This window comes from Pinus tabuliformis, chromosome 6 (genome assembly GCF_031772625.1).
Source record: "Pinus tabuliformis cultivar Carrire ecotype Pingquan chromosome 6, CPIR1, whole genome shotgun sequence".
Taxonomy (NCBI): domain Eukaryota; kingdom Viridiplantae; phylum Streptophyta; class Pinopsida; order Pinales; family Pinaceae; genus Pinus; species Pinus tabuliformis.
The window spans coordinates 864996811-865019705 of record NC_142292.1 but is presented as its reverse complement, the minus strand read 5'-3'; the positions used below and the strand labels follow the sequence as shown (position 1 = coordinate 865019705).

At 38.9% G+C, this 22895-nt stretch overlaps 1 protein-coding gene across 4 annotated transcripts in view; it reads left to right on the top strand.

Moving 5' to 3' along the window:
* Window positions 1-4617: 4617 nt before the first annotated feature.
* Window positions 4618-22895, top strand: part of LOC149261627 (uncharacterized) — a 213140-nt gene continuing 194862 nt past the window's right edge. For all 4 annotated transcript variants that reach the window (XR_016258467.1, XR_016258466.1, XM_089422515.1 and 1 more), the window contains exon 1: window positions 4618-5226. Coding sequence is in view for 2 of the 4 variants with exons in the window: in XM_089422515.1 (XP_089278641.1) it covers window positions 4892-5226 (335 nt within the window). In the remaining 2 variants the exon portion in view is untranslated. The remainder of the gene's footprint in view (window positions 5227-22895) is intronic.

Here is a 22895-nt window from a genome sequence, read left to right as displayed (position 1 = left end):
CATGCGTGGGCACCTAGAGGTTATAATGGTATTTGTTGAAATCGAACCCAATGTCATGTGAGTACAAACCCGACCTAGTTGGTGATTCTTTAGTCACGCGAAAAAAAATAAAAAAATACATATTAAATATAAGTATTCTTTGTATTAATATTAAGAATTGAAAAAAGACTTGTATTTTCTTTAGTGTGATTGTGTGTGTGTGTGTGTTTAAGTGGAGAAATTGTCAATTACATCTAGCCTAAGTGGTTGTGTGAAGTAGCATTATCCTCCCTACCTGGGTTTAATCCTCTTGAGTGTTATGTTGAGCCCTTAATGAATATATTGTGTAATGGCCTTAAGTCCCATGTTGATAAAGCCTTAAGCTTCTATGGAATTTGGTTAGACTTGGGTACAATCCTCGAAACGAAGGTAAGTACTTGGGTGGTTTCCCTATGATATGCATTTCATGAGGGAAGAACAAAGTGTAGAAACTCAACCTTTTTAGTGAGCCCCTTTTGGAGGAGGTAAAATTTCACCTCCATCTACTCTTTTTTTCCTTTTTTTTTTCCAAATTATGGTGATGTCGTCATCATAAAATGTGTCAATTAAATCTAGCTTGAGTGGCTGTGTGAAAGAGTGTTATCCTCCCCACCCAAGTTTAGTCCTCGCAAGTGCTATGTTGAGCTCTTAATGAATATATTGTTGCAATGGCCTTAAGTCATGTGTTGATAGAGTCTTAAGCTTCTATGGGATTTGGTTAGTCTTAGGTACAATCCTCAAATTGAAGGGGAGTACTTGGGGGTTTTTCCCTATGATATGTATTTCATGAGGGCAGAAAAATTTGGAGAAACTTAACCTTTTTAGTGAGCCCCTTTTGGACAAACTAAAATTTCACCTACTTGCACTCTTTTTTGCAAATTATCGTGATGTGGTCATCTTAAAATGGGTCAAACCCCTAAGATAAAAGCTTTATTATTAAAGTTCCCACAATTAGGTGGAACTATAGCTTCCAACAAACTTTTGGGGATATTTTAACTGGAAACGAGGTTAGTTTGTCCACTTATTCATGTAAATCAAAATATAATAATCAAAGTATATCTTAATGGGTTAGCTTAGGTAGTTAAGTATTGTGAATTACAAGTAAGAGGTTACGAGTGAAGCCTTCGAGCTAGCTACGTCTATGAATATTATGGGTGTTTCTCAATGTTCCCATGGAGTTAGGTTGCCAAAAATACAATTAGCTAGTTTACCCCAGGTATCGTCCTTAGAATGAGGGGAAGTGCATGGTGGGTTTCCCTAAGATGTGCATTTCATTGAAAAAATAACCAAACATAAAAATAAAAATAAAACACAATTATCAAAGATATAATTAAATTTATTTAGATCCATCTTATGCACATATTTATTAAGCACCATCTTATGTAGGGACATATAAAACTTGGAAGGGATCAAATATTTTGAAGTGGAGAATTTGTCAGTGAGGTTTAGTTTGAGATATTGTGTGAAGGAGTGTTGTTGTCCCTACTTAGGTTCAATTCTCGCAAGTGTCATCTTGAGCTCTCAATGAGTATATTGTTGTAATGGCCTTGAGCCCTATGTCGATAAAGCCACGAGCTTATATGGAATTTGGTTGACCTTGGATCATCAAGCTAGGTTACCAAGACCGCAACTAGTCAATTTAACACGGGTACCATCCTCATAATGCGAGGAAGTGCACAATGGGCTTCCTTGGGATGCGTGTCCCATCAAATAAATAACTAAATGAAGAAGAATAAAATACAATAATAAGACATATTATTAAACTTTTTTAGATCCATTTAATGTATATATCTATTAAGCACCATCTTATGTTGGGGTATATAAAAAATGAGAAGGATCAAATATCTAGAAGTGGAGAAATTGTGAATTATGTCAAACAATTTTATGAAGGACTATTATCATTCCCATCTAGGTTCAATTTTTGAAAGTGTCATGTTGAGCTCTTAATGTGTATATTGTTGTAATGGCCCTGAGCCCTATATCAACAAAGTCTTGAGCTTTTATAGAATTTGGTTGACCTTAAGGGAAATACTTGATGAGTTTCCCTAATATGTAATTCGCAATGAAAGGAAAAAGTGGAGAAACCCAACCATTTTAATGATTCATTTTCTTGGACAAGGTGAAGTTTCACCTCGATCCACTCTTTTTTTCCCAAGCCTTAATGATATGGTCATCTTAAAATGGGTCCAAACCCTAGATAAAAGATTCCATGATTGAAGTTCCCATCTATTAGGAATTATCACTTCCAACAAAGTTCTTGCCTTTTTTTTTTGGGGGGGGGGGTGGGGAGTTTTAATTGGAAATGAGGTTAGTCTGTACACTTATTCACATGAACGAAAATATAATAATAAAAGTATGGCCCAATGGGTTTGCCCGAGTAGTTGAGTGTTGTGAATTACAAATAGGAGGTTATGAGGTTAAGTCCCCATGTTAGCCATCTATGTGAATATTATAATCATCATTTGATATCACCATCTAGTTAGGTTACCAAAATCGTAACAAACCAATTCACCTTGGGTACCATCCTCATAATAAGGAGAAATGCATGGTGTCTTCTCCTAGCATGAGCATTTCATTGAAAAGAAAAAAACTAAAGAAAAGGGAAAGAAGAAGAAAGTATAATAATCAAATATATCATTAAACTAGTTTAGATCCATCTCATGTACACATATGTTGAGCACCACCTTATATAGGGACACATAAAAATGAGAATGATCAAATATCTGGAAGTGGACAAATTGTTAATTAGGTCTAGCTTGAGTAATTGTATGAAGGAGTTTTATCCTCCCCACCTAGGTTCAATTCTCGCAAGTATCATGTTGATCTTTCAATGAGTATATTGTTGTAATGGCATTGAGCCCTATGTTGATGAAACCTTGAGCTTTAATGGAATCCAATTGACCTTGGGTATAATCCTCGAAATGAGTGGATGTACTTGGGAGGTTTCCCTAAAATATGTATCTCACAAGGGAAGAAAAAAGTGGAGAAACTCAATCTTTTTAGCAAGTCCTTTTTTAAACAAGGTAAGATTTCACTTCGATCCACTCTTTTTTCCAAATTTCAGTGATGTGATCTTCTTAAAAAGGGTCAAAACCCCAAGGAAACAATTCCATGATTGAAGTCCCATCAACTAAGCAAAACTTCCAACAAAGTTTCTACCATAAATTGGGGAAAATTATTGGAAACAATGTTAGTTTGTCCACTTAATCATGTGAATGACAATATAATAATTAAAGTATAACTTAATGGGTTAGTTTGGGTGGTTTAATGTTGTAAATTACAAGTAGGAGGCTATATAGTAAAGTCCCTAGGCTGGTTGCCTCTGTGTATCATGGGCCTCCCTCGATGTCCCTGTTGGGTCAGGGTGCAAAAACTGCAAACATCCATTTCACCTTGGGTACTATACTCATAATTAGAGATACCATTAAAACAACTTAAATCCATTTTATGTACACATCTATTAAACATCTTCTTATGTAGGGATATATAAAGAATGATCAAATCATTTTTGGAAGTGCAAATCATTTTTAGAGTGCAAAAATTCAAGGAAAGGTTTACACTTTACAAATTTACTTCCTATCAACACTTGATAGATATGTGTCCCATAATCAATCAACTATTATGTGAAAAGAATACTATAGAGTACTATTAGCGATGATTTTTTTGTTGGTATTTTTGCATGGAGGGAGGGAAGAAGGCCAAGTATAAGCATTTCACATCATGATCAATTGATCGTTATGTTAGTGAAATACACCACTTCCTCATGGTTGCCCCTATCAATATAAGGATCATGGCATATTGGAGATTGTATATTGTTGTGAGCCACACCTTCCAACTAATATAGGATCAACTTTTTGTTTAAAGAAGTATTTGTGTCATATAAATAATTTCAAAACACATATTTAAGCTGATAGGTGTCCCCCTATTGCCATTGGCAATTTGATTTCTCTTTTAATCCAAATGAAAGATGCTGGCATATTCTCACCACATGCTCATTCTCATCATGTGCTAAGCCATTATAGCAACATGTTCAACATGAGCTCATCACATCACTTGTGAGAATTGAACATGGGTGAAAGGATAACAATCATTCATTCCAATCGCTCGAGGTAAACCCAATTGACTCTCATTTTAAGAAGGATACAAAGATGGGATTTGACCATTTATGTGTATACTGGTCACGAGACTATTAATATAATCTTCTTTGAGTTCACTCAAAACAAGTAACCCTTACAATAATTAAACCTTGCTCAATGATGAAAAACTCCTCACTTTTCATCATTGAATCCAACACATTTGAATAACAAAATTTATAATTTAAAAATAAGAATCATTATCATTTTTTTTAAAATATCTATAAAATCTATAATAAAAACTTTTGAGATAAATGATATTTATAAATCATTTATATTTATGGCCATTATTGCTTTTTATGATTATCTCATAGCTATGCTTTGTGTAAGGTTATGCCTCTTGTTTTAATGCAATGTGCCTCGCCGCCGCCGTCAAATCCTGATACCTTTCATGCCATACCATACCCGTTGCATCATTTAAAACCAATAAGACTGTCGCATTCCCGACCCCTCGCATACAGGTGTTGAGGGGATCTCGTGGCGCCTTATCCATGTGACCACACCCCCAACCTCCTTCCTCCCCACAAACCTAACGGCAGCGGGAAAGGGTGCCTTTTCTTATTTCGCGTTTTTCCAATCTCGGCTCCTTCGCCCTCTCAAACCCCCAAAATCCGTGCGTCTAAAACCACAAACACCGAGCACAAACGATCGCAGCAGATGCACAATTTACTCGCAGAATCCAGAAAGAGAAGAATTCATTTCCAGTGGTTTTGACAGCCTGATAAAACACTAAAACCAAGATGGTTTCCGAGCAAGAAATCGCAGAGCGCCTGAAGGAAATTCTGCAGACTGCGGACTTAACGACTACTACGACTGCGAGCATTCGGCGTAAGCTGGAAGAGGAACTTGGAGTTGATTTGACGAGCAAGAAGGCCTTCATTAGAGAGCAAGTAGACCTTTATTTATTGCACCAACAAGAGCAACTGGAGAACAATGAGGCCAAGGAAGAAGGCGATGAGGGCCTAGAAAATGAGGTTAAAGAGGAAGAGCAGTCTTCTGAACAGCCCGGCGATGAAGAAGAGGACGAAGAAGAAGACGATGACGGAGGAAGTGCCAAGCGTAGCCATAAAAGCAGGTACTTATTTCACCGTTTCCCTCGCATTTTTAACACAATTTTGAATTCAAGACGATTGCTTCTTTTACAGTCCGTCAGCATAACGTTATTAGTTATGACAGAGGGAATGCCTTTTCAGAAAATGCGTTGAATCGAAGCCACTATAGTGTTGAGGTTCACTATGGTGGAAACAGTCCCGGGCTTTCTCAATTAGGGCTTGTTTTGTGGGGTTCGAACTCGAGACCCGCTAATGAATTTTGGAGCGTGCCCGGTTATTTTTGTTATGGAAACCTGGCACTTATCTTGTATCATATGTTTTAATAAATGTAAGTGGTCTTGTAAATAAAGGGTTTTGAGAAATGTAAAATATCGTATTATTTTATTTTTTATTGGAACTTTGGGTCTGTAAATTAACAGACTCAGCATCTCCATTTGCAAAAATATGACGGACCGAAGAGTTGGATGTCCAAAGCAGTCACAGTTTTTTAACTGCTCTATCGTAGAAGAGGGTGGGACTACCATGAGCATGATTATTAGTTCCAGAAAAGGATTACATCCTGAGACTTTTAAGGCGGTTACTGTAAAGATTACTGCTGGAGAACTTATGTCCGGCATTGGTCATTAATTCTTGAAAAATGAATGCCAATTGCGACACGAATCATCAAAATAAATATAAAAAAGCAACAGCATTTACAATAATCACTTGATCTACAGTAAAAACAGAGACCACTTTCCTTTCAGAAAATGAAAAGTCCGACAGTGAGCAGAAAGTGATTTGCTATGTAGACACAGTATGAGACTGTCCCATCAGCTTAACAATAAGGAGATCAAAGAAGAACAGAGGAGTACTAATGTGGAACGAAATCCTAACATAGGATATGCCACTGTAGCAAGATAGCATGTTCCGAGAAATAGATAACAACCGCAAGCACAATAACCCAATGACAGCCAACAAGGCATTGCGCTGAAACTGCCAGCCATGTTTTAAAATGTTGCCTTGTTAGGGTTTTCTATACAATTAATGCCTAATACTGAGATAATCATATGTTGCAAAAGATGAGCATAAATGTTAAAGCCCATCCCCCTCCTACTGTTCTGTGTCTGGAGTAATGTTGGAATCCTCCTAAACCCTGAACAGTTTGAGGCATTGAGAAAATAGGCAGCTTTCGTGTCCGTTAACATGGTCTTTGTATGCAACTTGGACAGGCCAAATTGTAATATGCCTCATGTATTCCACTGAACTCATGGAATTAAACTTCACGTTTTTTTAGAGCAGGCAGAATCACAGCAGCCGACAGGTTTAATAAAAAAATCTCATAGAAGTACTGAGCTCTTACTGTTTTGAATCCTTTTTTTAAGCCCTTACTGGCTTAAAGGTCCTAGCTTTCAGCTGCTATAGTGTAAGAGTTTGTTGATGACACTTGCTATTTATCTACTGCCAAATTGGCGTTGATGCTTGTGCCAATGATTCTATAATAGCTCTCAACACGGGGAACTCATGGGAGCACCTGCTTCATTTTAGCTGGGTTACCTGCTTGTCTTTTGGCTTTCATAGTGGCTGTACTGAATAAAAAGTGGGAGTAGGATACATGGGCCAATCATGCAATAACACAACGTTGATCTAAATATTAACTACAGTCAAGAGGTGACAAGATTAAACAACTCTGTTTAGCATCCTCTCAACCTCTGTTATCTATGCAGTGAAAGCCATGATGCCAATATCATATTCATTTGTTCTTGTGGAGATGATCTATCATTTTACTGTAGACGACACATTCAAGTTATAGTCATTTGTATGTGTAACTGATGGTTATATGTTAGAAAAGTTTACTTGATTTAGATGCATATCATCTATTGTGTGGGGCTAACATACTGTTCGCTGCAGTTCAGGGTTGGAAATGTACAAGGCAATTAATATTCAGTAGCTACATTTTTTGAACCCAAGATTCAGCCCTATTCCATTGCAGCATTTTCACTACGTCAACATTGGGTGTGTTTAGTTGTTATTAAAACACGAATTGTTCACATATTTTTTGCTGTTCAAAAATTCCTCTTGCTGGCTTCAGTTTGTCTATTAAATGCTCGGGTACTGCATTTTCCATATCAAAAAGTTTTTGGTCAAGGCATATGTTATAATTTGTCTGGATGTAACATGGTGAGGCTCATTTAGGTGTCATGTATAAAAAGGACTGAAGAACAATTGCTATGCTTTTTGCTGTTATGCATTTTCTTGTAAATGGAAGTAATATGCTTCACAAGAAACCAACTTCCCGTATTATTTTGTCTCCAAGACGAGGGATTTTGTATGTATCTCATTTCATGCTACTGCAGGCAACTTAGTGCAGGGTGTAGAAGTAGTTTGAGTAAGAGCAGTTTAGAGTCTAGACCTTGAACTAAGGAATGTGATTTTTGAAAAGTGATGTAGACCCTGTAATCCATGTGCTCTTCGCTTATTTACTCGTTCATTTATTTTTTGGTCCTTTGGATCAAACTTAATTTCAATCATAGTATGGTTATAAATACAGTTTTGATAAATTTGATTGCCTTTGTGGAGGACACCCACGAGTCCACACTATAGTGAGCACTGTGTTTCTTATTTTTAAGGGCGCTTTGGTTTGGGCTTGAATCTTTTTTTGTTTTGTTTTTGTCTATTGAATTTGCTTGTAAGTTGGTGGATGTTTGACACTGTTGAGTTCTTGGAACACCTTGAGGATTGTATTGTTCTTTTGCTTCATATCATACTATTGTAATGGTGCAATTATTTTTCATTTGTCTAGAAAGTGGGCAGTTGTAGAAAGGAGCTAGGGACTAGGTCAAGATCCACTAGATCTATCTCCTTTAACACTTGAGATCAGAGGAAGAAATCTTAAAATAGAGTGGTGCCTCGAGGGAGAGTTGCGGGAAGATTTGGACCCTCTATTGGACCGTTGTTGAGAAGAAGTAACCCGCCAATGGTGTTTAGGTGATCTACGCTGCTTGCCAGTAAGAGATTTGGTTTGGCAATGCCTCTAAGGTCTTTGGGGAAGGGGAATGGTCTCGTCCACACTGATTTGGAATTTGAGGCAATGCTAATGTTAGTCTATCTCTTGGTGCCCCTAGCTAATGGAAGCACTAGAAAGAAGGACGTGGATGTTGTAACTAAAGGGAGAAATGCCTCACAAGCAAAAGGATTCTAAGATAGTAGGGATAATAATCCTTGTAGTGAGTGGGGGAACCAAAAGAGAGAATGCTGGTTTAGAGGTAGTAGAAGATATTGTAATTTTTTTGCAATAAATGATTCAAATTAGCTCAAGAAAGTGGAAGGATCACATCCAAAGTGATTTAGAAGAATGATGACGATGAAAAGGACGATGTGCAATAACACCAAATGAAGATGGAGATGCCAGAGTTTTATAGTGTGGTTATAAATAGTAAATATAGATTTATAGTATGGTTATAAATACAGATTTGATAAATTTGATTGCCTTTGTGGAGTACACCCCACAAGGCCACACTATAGTGAGCACTATGTTTCTTATTTTTAAGGGCGCTTTGGCTTGGGTTTGAATCTTTTTGTTTTTTTTTTTGTTTTTGTCTATTGAATTTGCTTGTATGTTGGTGGATATTTGACACTGTTAAGTTCTTGGAACACCTTGAGGATTGTATCGTTCTTTTGTTTCATATCATACTATTGTAATGGTGCAATTATTTTTCATTTGTCTAGAAAGCAGGCAGTTGTAGAAAGGAGCTAGGGACTAGGTCAAGATCCACTAGATCTATCTCCTCTAACACTTGAGGTCAGAGGAAGAAAACTTAAAATAGAATGGTGCCTCGAAGGAGAGTTGGGGGAAGATTTGGACCCTCTATTGGATCGTTGTTGAGAAGAAGTAACCTGCCGATGGTGTTTATGTGATCTATGTTGCTTGCCAGTAAGAGATTTGGTTTGGCAATGCCTCTAAGGTATTTGGGGAAGGGGAATGGTCTCGTCCACACTAATTTGGAATTTGAGGCAATGCTAATGTCAGTCTATCTCTTGGTGCCCCTAGCCAATGGAAGCACTAGAAAGAAGGATGTGGATGTTGTAACTAAAGGGAGAAATGCCTCACAAGCAAAAAGATTCTAAGATAGTAGGGATAACAATCCTTGTAGTGAGTGGGAGAACCAAAAGAGAGAATGCTGGTTCAGAGGTAGATTAGCTCAACAAAGTGGATGGGTCACATCCAAAGTGATTTAGAAGAATGATGATGATGAAAAGGACGATGTGCAATAACACCAAATGAAGATGCCAGAGTTTTTTGGAAGTACATATTCAAAACAGTTGATGGAGTGGATAAAGGGACACACAAATATTTTGAGTGCAATGAGATTAAAGATCCCTATAGAGTGAAAATTTAAAGTAGAAGATCGAGGAGCTATGTATGTGATTGGTGGTAGTAGTGCAAAAGGGATAGAAAATGGAGAAGCAAAGACAATCCAGAATTGGGAGAAGATCCTTCCCAAAATAGGAGGTAAGTTTGTAAATTTTGATTATACTTTATGAAGAGAAGACTAAAGAAGTTAAAGTTGAAAAGTAAATGTGTAGAAAGATTTTTAATGAATTTTTAATGAGTTTGTGGATGGATTGAAGTTGTCCATTAGAAGGAAAACAAGTGTAAGATGATGCAATGATTAGAAGCTTATCATTTGGTATTGAGAATTGAGAAGGTTCAGATGAATAGAATTCATGAGAGCAGGCAACAAGAGGAGAAAGAAAAAGAAGTTTTCCTAAATGTGGTTGAGGAGAGTATTGATTGTGAAAGTGGGTTGCATGTTGACAAAGAAAATGATGAGAAAAGTGTGTGAAGTGCATGTTACGAGTAGCATGCCATTAGAGAGTGTAGATGAAGAATTTGCAGTAGAAGGCTGCAAGGAAATGATTGAGGTTAAGGAGCTTGTGCAACAAACTCAAGTAGTGGTAAACTTGCAAGGGAGATATGTTGCAAGAATTATTGGTGTTGTAGTAGATGATGATATTGCAAAAGGGAGTGGTCTTGAAGCAGTGGAGTTGCAAGGAGATGTTGTTACAATAGACGTAACAATGAAATAGTTGTAAGTGGAAATGTTTGATTTTTGTAATGTTTTGCATGTTGACTTTGTTGCAGGGGAAGTGAAATATGTGGCAAAAGAAAAGAAAATGGAGTAGGCCAAAGAAAAGGTGCAATAATTGCAGCAAGAAGAGCGGATGAAAAAGAGTGGAGATGAAGTAGAGCAACATTGAGTCGAAGATGATTGCAACATATGAGTTGTTTTGGTTAAATGAAAGAAAAATAAAGAGATGCTTGAGCAATAAGCATCGATGGAGTTTGTTGAGAGAGTGGAAATGGAGCAAAAGAGGGATAATGGGGAGGTGGTAAGCACCACTGAGAGGGAGTAGTTTGAGGTGTTGAGCCCCTCATAGTGTGAAATTTAAAGTATTTGCTAGAGGTGGATGAGTTGCAATAAGTGATAGAGGAGATGATGTAAATAATGATGAAAATCAATCAAGTGAAAAAGATGGCAAATTTTTAGCAAGATTGTGAAGAGTTATTTATAGTTGCAAATTATAGTGGTGTGGATTATGAAGAGGAAGAAGAATGTTAAAATTGGCAACTAGGGCCAAACTCCATGTGGGTCATCTTATTTATGGCAGCTGATATTTTTCTTGGACTCCTCTCATCGAGAGGTGTAGGATTGATCTAAAGATCATCTGATTCCGATAAGTATTCATGGAGTTATGAATTTATTTGTGTTATAAGACAATTCGTCAAGGTCGGCAAGCAACCAAATAAACCCCACATGTGCTCAACGTTTTAGTATAAAAGGAGATGACTTGAGAGTCATTTCACACACACTTCACTCTTGATTTCTCTCCACTTGTTCTGGGTTTTAGTGGCAAGAGAAATCTAGATGATGAAGCCCTAGACGCAAGAGGGAAGGAGGCCTACACGTTGCCCTCTACAAGCCCTAGACGCAGTGCTAAATGATCTACATAGTCCTAAGGAGGATGCCCTAATGCTGTCCTAACCTAGAGGACGCAGTCATGAAGAGATGCCCTATCCTCCACGCTGTCTCAAGGGTAACCTAGCCGTAGTCAAGAAAAGGATATACGTTGCCCAAATAGATCCTAGCCGCAGCAAAGTCATGGGTCTTTTGGAGGACCGAGCTGTTATTAGGAGGGCCGAGGAGCTGGGCTAGAAGGCCGCAATACAAGGTCTACTTCAGCAAAGGAGAGGGGACGTTAAGGTCACCCTTGTGACTGTTTGAAGAGGCAACAAGGTCTGTGTGAAGGGATGATTAAACCGCAGGCCTGTAAGTATTGTTTTGATGGTCAAAACAACCCTATACATGGAGCTGTAGGTGTCTCCTCAAACAACGAGGTCACTTACCTTGTAAAGAAAGGGAGGCCGCATAATTCAAGGTGAGTTATGGCATGATCGTTGGGCTGTTGTAGGTTATAGGAGGATGCCCTAACCAGTGACCGAACTCTGTCCATGAACAACAGTACAGAGGTATGTATGTTCTCCATTAATGACTTGTGTTGGGTCCATGATTTTGGATCAGTTTGGATGGGATGTGCTTGCAGCCTGTAGTAACCAAAGTGGAGGGGCAGACTTGGTGGTTAGATGCCCTAACCAGTGGCAGCATCTACAGTGATTTATTAGACACTTGGAGAATCTGTTAGCAGCCATGTGGAGGGGTTTCTTAGGTGTTGGATACTGCCACATAGGAGCAGCAATGTCACTAACAATGGGACAACAGTGCTAATAGTATGATGGCATGATGCAATGGGATAGCAGCAAGCATGGTGCTGCAAACTCATTAGGACAGCAGCAAGGTACAACATGCCAAATAGGACAGCTAGGCAAGTGTGCTTAGTACAACATGGTAAATGGGACAACTAGGCAATGGTGCTTGGTGCAGCAAGCTAATGGGACAACAAGGCTATGATGTTTGTTGGAGCATAGCAAATGGGACAACAGTATGCCAAACATGGAATGGCAATGTCACTAATAGTGGGACAACAACAATGGCACATGGAACAACTGTGGTAGCATGGTGCAACAATGGCACATGGGACAACAGTGGCAACATAAGGTGCAGCAGTATGATGTGTGCAGCATGGTCATGAGGTCCAGCATAGTGATGATGGGTGCAGCACGGTGAGGTGCAACATGATGACGAGATGCAACACAATGATAGGTGAAGGAGTCACCTTGGAGAATCAGTTGAAGCAACATGTCTTCAACTGAGTTCAACCATCTCATGTATCATCTTCTTAGAGATGATCTATGCTCTTATTTAGATAAGTCAAATTGTTGACTTCTGATGTAAATGTACTCTCTCTCTCTCTCCTGAACTATTGAAGAACATATAAGAAGAATTGATAAAGGGTTTCCCCACATTAGGGTTTGTCCTTGGCTAGCGCCACATCTTGTGTCCTCTTGTCCTGGCTTGTCTTTTGTGATCTATGTTTATATTCTATCTGCAATTTACTTTAATGCTGATGTGATTGCTAATCTGGAAATGATATTGAGCTAACTGTAAAAATTGAAATAAATTGCTCTAAGCATAGAACATACCTAAAATTAACATGGTACCGGAGTTGAGGTGAAGACAAAGCCCAAACAAGAGTGAAAGAGCAGTCACTGAAGACAGTTGGGAAAGGACATAAGGAACAATGGATTCCTCATCCCTCTTCAAATTCACCAAGGGTGAAATCGAAGCAGAGAATATTATCAGAATGGCGTAGCGGAAGCTTCTGATGGCCTACCTAAAGATCACTTCAATGGGAAGTCCGGATCTAAGGGTGGAAGGAAAGGCAAATGCCTTGTTTGTAATAAGTTCAACCATTATGCAAAGGAGTGTCCGAATGGTAGGGACACATCACTTGATGATGATAACAATCATTCCAGGGACATCTTCAATGATCAGAGGAATGACAAGTAATGCAGGTCATCAAGGAAACGACTGACTCTTCAAGAAAGCAAGGAACCCCAGGTATGAAGAATCAAATGTTGTTTCTGATAAGATAAAGAAGCGTTATCTTGTATTGGCCCTCTCCTTCAGACTCTTTGGGAATCTGGCTTATTGATTGTAGTGCTTCAAGGCACTTCATTGGATAGAAGGGTGCTCTCTCTAATTTGGTAGAGATGGAAACAATCGTGGGATTATACTTGGAGTCGATGCCACCTATCCCGGAAAGGGTGTAGGGAATGTTACCCCTCAATTGAATGAGGGTAACTTGATTCATTTACGAGAATCTCTTTATGTACCTGATCGCAAGAAGAACCTGGTGTCCATTTCGGCAATGGAAGTCAAAGGTTTCAGGGTGGCATTCATCGATGGAAAGGTACGTGTTTGAAAATGAAATTTTCAAAGATGCTTTTACTCATGGGTTTAGGGTTGGCAATTTGTATCAAGTTGCAGGAAATCCATTGGGAACCATGTCAGTTGACACATCTCATCTATACCATTGGAGGTCTACTTTATGGGGCCCTACCCGATGTGAGTCAGAGGGTGACAAGGATGCCTGAATTCAAAAAGAGCATGAAGGTACATGTCTGAGATGTACCGAAGGAAAAACTTACAAGGGGACCATTCCCCTCATGTAGCAGGTCCACAGGTTTGTTACAACCTAAGGGGTTTGAGATTCATGATCGGGAATCTTATGTATGCAGGTGGAAGAAAGCCTTCTACGGCTTGAAGCAAAACACCCCCGGGCGTAGTATGAGAGGATAGATATCTGTCTGATGAAGTTGAGATTCACTAGGAGTGAAGCCAATCCAAACCATTGCTTGAAGTTTGTGGATGATAGACCTCTCATACCGGCACCTTCTAAGGACGACCTCTTTCTGACAGGTGTAGACCCTCTCATTTGCAAAAGAGGGAGTTGGATTCCAGATTTGGAATGGTGAACTGCAAACCTGCGACTACCTCGATGGATCTTAACTTTCAGAGGTTATGTGGTAAGGATACCGGACCTGTTTTGGGAAATGCCTCTGAGTTTCACTAACTCATTCTAGCATTGATGTTCTTGGTGAACTCCCATTTGGATATATGATTTGCAGTTAGCATGGTGAGCTCATATATGGTTGAGCCTCACTGAATTGGTGCCAAGAATCTTCTGAGATATCTTCGCGGCACAATCTCTCATGGATTGAGATACATTGTCGGAAATGTGACGCTGCATGATTATTCGAATGTTGACTGGGCAGGCAGTGTGGAGGATCGCAAGAAGCACTTCTGAGTGTTGGTTCTCTTTGGGTTCTGCTTCGATATCCTGGATGAGCAGGAAGTAGAAGTCGGTTGCTATAAGCATCGTTGAGATCGAATACATAGCTACGAGTATGACCTTGTGCGAAGCTGCTTGGTTGCGGAAGCTCTTCAGCGAGCTGTTTGTACACATGATGGATACCATCGTGATCTTCTGTGTCAACCAGAGGGGGATTCGATTGTTGAGGAATCCTGTATTCTATGATTGCTCCAGCATATAGACATTAGATACTACCTTATCTGGGATATGGTACATCGATGAGAGGCTCGATCACATTGAGATTGATGTACAGGTCGCAGACATTCGGTCAAAGCCCTAGGGAAAGGTCAAATTTGTGACTTTCCCGAAAGACTTGGAGTTGGTGAGAGACCCTCTTATGAGGGTCCTGCATGATGCATGCATTGAGCTCTGGGAGCTTCGGGGGGCTTGGGGTACTTCTTGGAGCAACAAGTGACCATATGGCGACTCACCCTCCCCTAATGGTGCGCTGTGTACAGGGTGAATTGCTCAACCTTCCCTTGTGATACCCCATCGCGACTTATGGACAGGCTGAGTGGTTCTCCTGTCGAGGCATCCTACCCATGTAGTCTGGGACTCATGGGAAGTACCTCTCATTTGGACAATGAGCAAGGAAATGGGGTTAGGGACCATAGTAGTACTATCGATGGACGCATCGTTGTATCTACTATACTCTCTATGCTAGGATGACCTCCATTGATCTGGGATCAATGAAACTGATCTAGGACCAGTATGAGTGGTTTGAGACACTCTCTTTTGATATTGATCTGGGATCAATGAAACTGACTTCGGGTCAGTAAGAGTGACATAACTCACTCTCTTTTGGAACTGATATGGGATCAGTAAGAGTGGTATGACACTCTCTTCATATGGAATTGACTTCGGGTCGGTAGGGAACGATATGAGACATTCTCGAATCTCGATCAATTCTTCTTCTTCATGGTTCAGCAGAGCAGAGCAAAGCAAAACAGAGCAGAGCATTGCAGGGCACTGTTGGCAGAGATAGTACAGTTTGGCAGATGGATCAGCGGATGGAGTTCTCGCTAGTTGAGAGGGAGTGCGAAAATTGGCAACTAGGGCCAAACTCCATGTGGGTCATCTTATTTATGGCTGCTGATATTTTTCTTGGCCTCCTCTCATCGAGAGGTGTAGGATGGAGAAGATCATCCGATTCCGATAATTATTCATGGAGTTATGAATTTATTTGTGTTATAAGACAATTCGTCAAGGTCGGCCAACAACCAAATAAACCCCACATGTGCTCAATGTTTTAGTATAAAAGGAGATGACTTGAGAGTCATTTCACACTCACTTCACTCTTGATTTCTCTCCACTTGTTCTGGGTTTTAGTGGCAAGAGAAATCTAGATGATGAAGCCGTAGATGCAGGATGGAAGGAGGCCTACACGTTGCCCTCTACAAGCCCTAGACGCAGTCTTAGATGATCTACATAGTCCTAAGGAGGATGCCCTAACGCTGTCCTAACCTAGAGGACGCAGTCATGAAGAGATGCCCTATCCTCCATGCTGTCTCAAGGGTAACCTAGCTGCAGTCAAGAAAAGGATATACGTTGCCCAAATAGATCCTAGCCGCAGCAAAGTCATGGGTCTTTTGGAGGACCGAGCTGCTGTTAGGAGGGCCGAGGAGCTGGGCTAGAAGGCCGCAATATAAGGTCTACTTCAACAAAGGAGAGGGGACGTTAAGGTCACCCTTGTGACTATTGAAGAGGCAGCAAGGTCTATGTGAAGGGATGATTAAACCTCAGGCCTGTAAGTATTGTTTTGATGGTCAAAACAACCCTATACATGGTGCTGTAGGTGTCTCCTCAAACAGCGAGGTCACTTACCTTGTAAAGAAAGGGAGGCTGCATAATTCAAGGTGAGTTATGGCATGATCGTTGGGCTGCTGTAGGTTACAGGAGGATGCCCTAACCAGTGACCAAACTCTGTCCATGAACAACAGTACAGAGGTATGTATGTTCTCCATTAATGACTTGTGTTGGTTCCATGATTTTGGATTAGTTTGGATGGGATGTGCTTGCAGCCTGTAGTAACCAAAGTGGAGGGGCAGACTTGGTGGTTAGATGCCCTAACTAGTGGCGACATCTATAGTGATTTCTTATACACTTGGTGAATCTGTTAGCAGCGATGTGGAGGGGTTTCTTAGGTGTTGGATACTGCCACATAGGAGCAACAATGTCACTAACAATGGGACAACAGTGCTAATAGTATGATGGCATGATGCAATGGGATAGCAGCAAGCATGGTGCTGCAAACTCATTAGGACAACAACAAGGTACAACATGCCAAATAGGACAGCTAGGCAAGTGTGCTTAGTACAACATGGTAAATGGGACAGCTAGGCAATGGTGCTTGGTGCAGCAAGCTAATGGGACAACAAGGCTATGATGTTTGTTGGAGCATAGCAAATGGGACAACAATATGCCAAACATGGAATGGCAATGTCACTAACAGTGGGACAACAACAATGGTGCATGGAACAACTTTGGTAGCATGGTGCAAAAATGGCACATGGGACAATAGTGGCAGCATAAGGTGCTGCAGTATGATGTGTGCAACATGGTCATGAGGTCCAGCGTAGTGATGATGGGTGCAACATGGTGCAACACAGTGAGGTGCAACATGATGACGAGATGCAGCTCAATGATATGTGAAGGAGTCACCTTGGAGAATCAGTTGAAGCAGCATGTCTTCAACTGAGTTCAGCAATCTCATGTATCATCTTCTTAGAGATGATCTATGCGCTTATTTAGATAAGTCAAATTGTTGACTTCTGATGTAAATGTAATATCTCTCTCTCTGCTGAACTATTGAAGAACATATAAGAAGAATTAATCAAGGGTTTCCCCACAATGGGGTTTGTCCGTGGCTAGCGCCACATCTTGTGTCCTCTTGTCTTTTGCGATTTATGTTTATGTTCTATCTGGAATTTAGTTTAATGCTGATGTGAATTCTAATTTGGAAATGATATTGAGCTAACTGTGAAAATTGAAATAAATTGCTCTAAGCATAGAACATACCTAAAATTAACAAAGAAGGATGCAAATTTGAGAAAGATGGATGATTGGTATAGAATGTGGTTAGAAGGAAGAAGAAAAGAAATAAAAGACATAGATATCCAATTGTTGTTGTTATTACTAATGACCTTGTGAGCAAGATGCTCACATTTTCTAACTAGGGGAGTTTGATGACAGAGCATCGCTAACATTATAGTTATCTTGCATGTTTTCTTACCTTTGCTTAGTTTTGATTCCATTATGTAAATTTTTTGTAATATTGTGGAATATTTATTTTCCTTAGTGAACTTTTTTCAACCATTGGAATATGAAGCATTGTATTTGGAATTTGAACAATTAGGGTAGTTGTAAAGCCAAAAGCCAAGGAGCACAAACACACATGAAGTTTGTGAATGATCAAAGGGCCTTTGGCTTACATTTGATTTTGTGTTTGTATTATGGATGGCTAATGGTTCTGGAGACATGTGCATAGGCTTTATGAATGGAATGGAGGCTTGAGCATTGGCCATTAATTCAATAAAGTTGTAGAGACTGTGGTGGTTGTGGTATTTGTGCTTATTTCTAATTGGATTGTAGAATTGTTGTTAAAATTGGAAACTAGGGCCAAATTCCGCTTTGGACATCTCAGTTGATGGAGATAATTATTCCATTAAATTCTTCTCTTTGAGAGGACCAAAATCGATATAAAGATTGCCTCATTTGGACAAGCAGAAGTGTGATTTTGAACTTTTGTTTTCTCACATGTGATTATCAAGGTTGACCTCTCCTATATGTAGGCTCATCAAGCCCTACAGTCACATCCCTTCAACCCCAATGACTAGTATATATTGAGGTGCCCTCAACCTCATTTCACACATTATTTCATGTTATTCTCTCTCTGAAATGGATGCAGAAGGAAGGTATCTCCAACAAAGGATGAAGGGCTTGTTTGTTGTCATGACAGGGTTGGTTGATGGGCCGAGTCCCTTGAGAAGAAGGTTGAGCCTTAAGATCAGATATGGGCTTATATGAGTAGTGTCTTTGGGCATCTCTCTCCTATTGCAGGTTCGAACTATTTGTAAGGATGACCGCAAAGCTAAAGTGTTTTAGGTATACTTTCATGATGTGAAATCTCTCTCTTAAATGGGCCGTAGCTTCTAGTAGCCTTTCTCAAGCATGCCATAGATCTCTTCTTTCATATGCGTGCACTGAAAGGGATAGTATCTGTTTAGATAGGCCACAACCCTAATTTGGTGAAGGTAGGTATTCGTGGAGGCTAGCTTGGGGTTGGATTGAGCCCAAATGTGTGACATGAAGAGGACAGATTATCCTGCAGGGAGGCCACAACTATAGAAGTTTGTTTTGAATGGTTTTGTGAGGTCTGAAACTGTGTCTCATGCCCTAACCAGGAGCGCATCCAAACAATAATGAATTTCCATCTCTCGTTATATTTAGTTGAATAGAGCCTTACAGATTCTTGATGATTTGTTAATAGCCCTAACAGATCAAGTTCTTCTACTGTTTGTCACCAGATTAAGAGGGTATATCTTGACTGCACCAGAATTGCAACTGTAATGGAAGGCAGTGTTAATGGATCTCCTAATTGGCAAGCCAATCTCGACCTTTTAATTATTGTACTCTCTCTCTCGCTCTGCTGAAGCATTTGATTATAATAATAAGAAGAATTGATGAAGGGTTTTCCCCATCTTGGGGTTTTTCCCTGGCTTGTGCCATATCCTTGTGTTCTCTTGTCTTGGCTTGTCTTCTGATTCGATCGTATATGTTCTTTCTTAAGTTGCTATCAATGTGATAATGATTCAGTGCTAATGAAAGTGAAATGGACTAACATATGGGCTTATATGGAATTTGAAGTAACTATCTTAAGTAAGAACATGTTAATCGAAATTTAACAACTGTGTATCTAATTATGTTAAGTGTTTTATTATTGTGGTGTATTTGGATAGTTTTCGATTGAAATTCAGATTGTGGCAGTTGTCTATTTAATAGCAGAATTGAATTCATCCATGACAATTGTGGGGAAATAATGCTGTGTGTGTGATATTGCAAGGGGCTGCTACCTTGTTGCATCAACAAACATAACAAGCTTAGTTACTATTTATTGACTAGTGAGATTCACGAGTATGATGTCCTTTTCTCTTAGTAGTTAAATACAAAGGCGACATAGCCAACTATGTTCTCTCTATCTTAAATTTGATGAGAAGGAAGGTTACAAGTGTTACTTGTTCGTTGATCATATGAGATTGGATGTATTTAGGATACCAAATGCCTCCTATCAATATGGACTATTGATTAAATAATGATTATATGATTGAAAATCTAACTTGTGCCCCATTGATTGATGACGATTAATACCTTTTCAAATTTCATGTACAAATATGAACCAAATATAAATCAAATGGATGGTTAGCAACCCATGCACACCTCTCACTTGTTAATATGTAGTAATAAAAGGGTTTCACTAAGTAATGCAATTGTCACAACCCTTTGAAAATGAAGAACACAAAACAACACCACAAGCCTCCTCAAATACAAAGCAACCATGAACAAATTATTAATTTAGAGAAACAATTAGAAGTTAAAATAAGAAACTTGACATGGAAGGGAAAACTAATTCAATTATGCATGCTAAAATGTGATAAATTTTGGGATATATGGTTTCGCATGTCTGGAAGTCATGCACATTGTTTTAGAGCATTCCAAATCATGAAGTTGTGAGACCCCATATCTCCCCTCATTCACCTCTTCCGCCATAACAAGATGGTCTACGTTCTTGAGGCTAGTTTGGAGGTGCATGACCAAACCTTCTAGTGCACATCATCATAGCAATATATGGATCCAAAATAGAGTGCATCTTGCACATTAGACTACCTCCTTTGACCTTTGATGGTAGGAGAGTGAGACTTCTTTCCTCCTATAGCCCTACAAGGATCATATGGTTGGATCCTGTCATGGTGCTTGACGACTATGACAATGGGCCAATGCCTTGGTTGCCCCTTTGCATTCAGTCATTAGGACCTAGAGACTTTGACATCATCCTCATTTCTCTCTCTTTCTTGATCAACATTGAGATGTGCAGTTTCATATTCTCCCTCTATGTCACGACACCTATGATAATATTATATATCTTTTGGGTTTGGTTTTAGTTATACTTAGTGATTAGCTTATCTAGACACTTACCTAGGAAATACTTACTTTCGCTTTCTTTATCTTTTAGTAGTACCTATGAGCTACTTTTTCCCTCCCACATTATTCTCACATTAGATGTATCTTTTAGTCCCATTGACCTACTTTAGTAGTCATTCTTTGGACATCAATACAATTTTCTTATTTTATCTTATCTTTGACATCAGTGCTTTGGGGCATAGGTTTAGTTGCTTATTCAACCTAAACTTGTTGGGAGCCAAATTGTTCGTTTTGTTCAATATAAAGTGGAATAAGCATCACAATTGTTCATTTTGCTTGAGATGGAATCTCATTTATGGATTTGAGGGTTGATTGAATGATTAAGAATATATTTTTCACTGTTTATATAAGCTAAATAAATAGTCTTACAACATCTAATAGATATTGAGAACATCTAGTGTTAAAGAAAAGCAAAATAAAGCAAAGAGGTAAATAAATAAGCTTCGCCTTTAACACATACATCCATAGTAACCTAAAGAAAGGATGGCATCTTGTTTTTCTTTGTAATGAGCATCCTTTTGCATAAATATTTGCCATTTTTTCTTGTATATGATTGTGAGTGTGAATCAAGGCAAAGATGGTAGACCTGATATTTATATTGTTGATAATAGATATCACTTCCCAATTCTTCTTCGCAATACATCAACCAGTCATTGTTAGTGATGCATCTCGATTCATTGTCTCTAACATTGTGAACGAATTTCTCATTACCAACTCACCACACTTCTTTTTCCTATATCTTGATCATATTTGTAGCGACAGTTGAAGCCAACAACAATGATGGATCCAAGAATTTTTTTGATGTGATTCTTACTTGTAAGTAGGTTGTTTTCACTCATTTGGATGATCAACATTTTAATCCTTGCCAAAGCTTGTCCAACTTTAGTGTATTTTCATTTCAAGATGGTACTTTGGTTCTTTCCACTGACTCTAGTACGTTAGTCCTACTTCCCTCTCCACTTGTTCCATTGACATTTATAGCTTATTCCCAGTATTTGTGTTAGAAGTTTATGAAAGATAGTTGTGGACAACATTTTCACTCATCATTGCTCCACTGGCTTGATGTGGAACTTCAACTTGAAACATGATTCCACAACATAGATAGTACAAGGGATATTAACAACATGGCATCAATGATAACAGGGTCTTCTCAAGCTATGTAAGTACTCTTATAGGTCCAATACACCTCTCAACTAGATCACATAATATTTCAGGTCTAGGTAAGGTGGGTGATTTTGAAAGCTTATACCACTAAGTGTGGATCTTGAGATCTTCTTGGACACTTGCAATCTTGCCGTGTGGCATCGTAGGACACGAGGATGTCAACAATTATGAAATCTTCAACAACGTTAGGGAGCCAAGTGTGCATAATGATGTCAACACACCATGACCCTCTGGTGTGCGTGGATGGATTTTAGAGTATCATGTGGCACCAACACAATGGCGCTTCAATTCTTTAGTTTTTAAAACCAATGAGGTACTAAGTGTTGAACTGAAAATGTTATTGAGTGTGCTTTATAAGATTCACATGGCCATAAACCTAGACAAATACTAGATCTTATATTTCTTTAAGTTCTAGGAATCTAAATGGAGTTGACCTCCGAATCAATACTATATAGTGCTTATGGGTCTACCACTTTGGGAAATTCAGCTCCAAAAACACATGAAAAATTATGTTACGCGTTATAGTTGGATGTCTATTTCTTGAAATATTTCATATAATTGGAAATAAAAATGGGAAAGATTTGCCCATTTCTCCATATCCAAGAAGTTAATATAATACACTTTAATCATGCTCGAAATCCAACGCAAACATTAGCCAATTTTCTAAAGGAATATCACCCTTATCTAATGCCATCAAATTGTCATAGTGAACAGTAGAAAAAAGAAAAATCTTTCTATCCTTGTGGAATGTATTCACCACTTAATTCCCTTCAATGTTCTCCTTTTCCTATTAAGGAGTATGATAATTATGCTTATTTAATATCTATATCTATATATATATATATATATATTTTAAAGCGCAAGTTAAATGCAAATAATGTAATGTTAAGGAGTAGCTCCTCCTCAAATTTACAGTGTGCTTTAGCACCATCTTATCATCATCCCCATTTCCCATTGCATGGTGCATTCAAAACTAATAAGGCCATCCCATTCTTGATACCCCACATAGTTTGCAAGG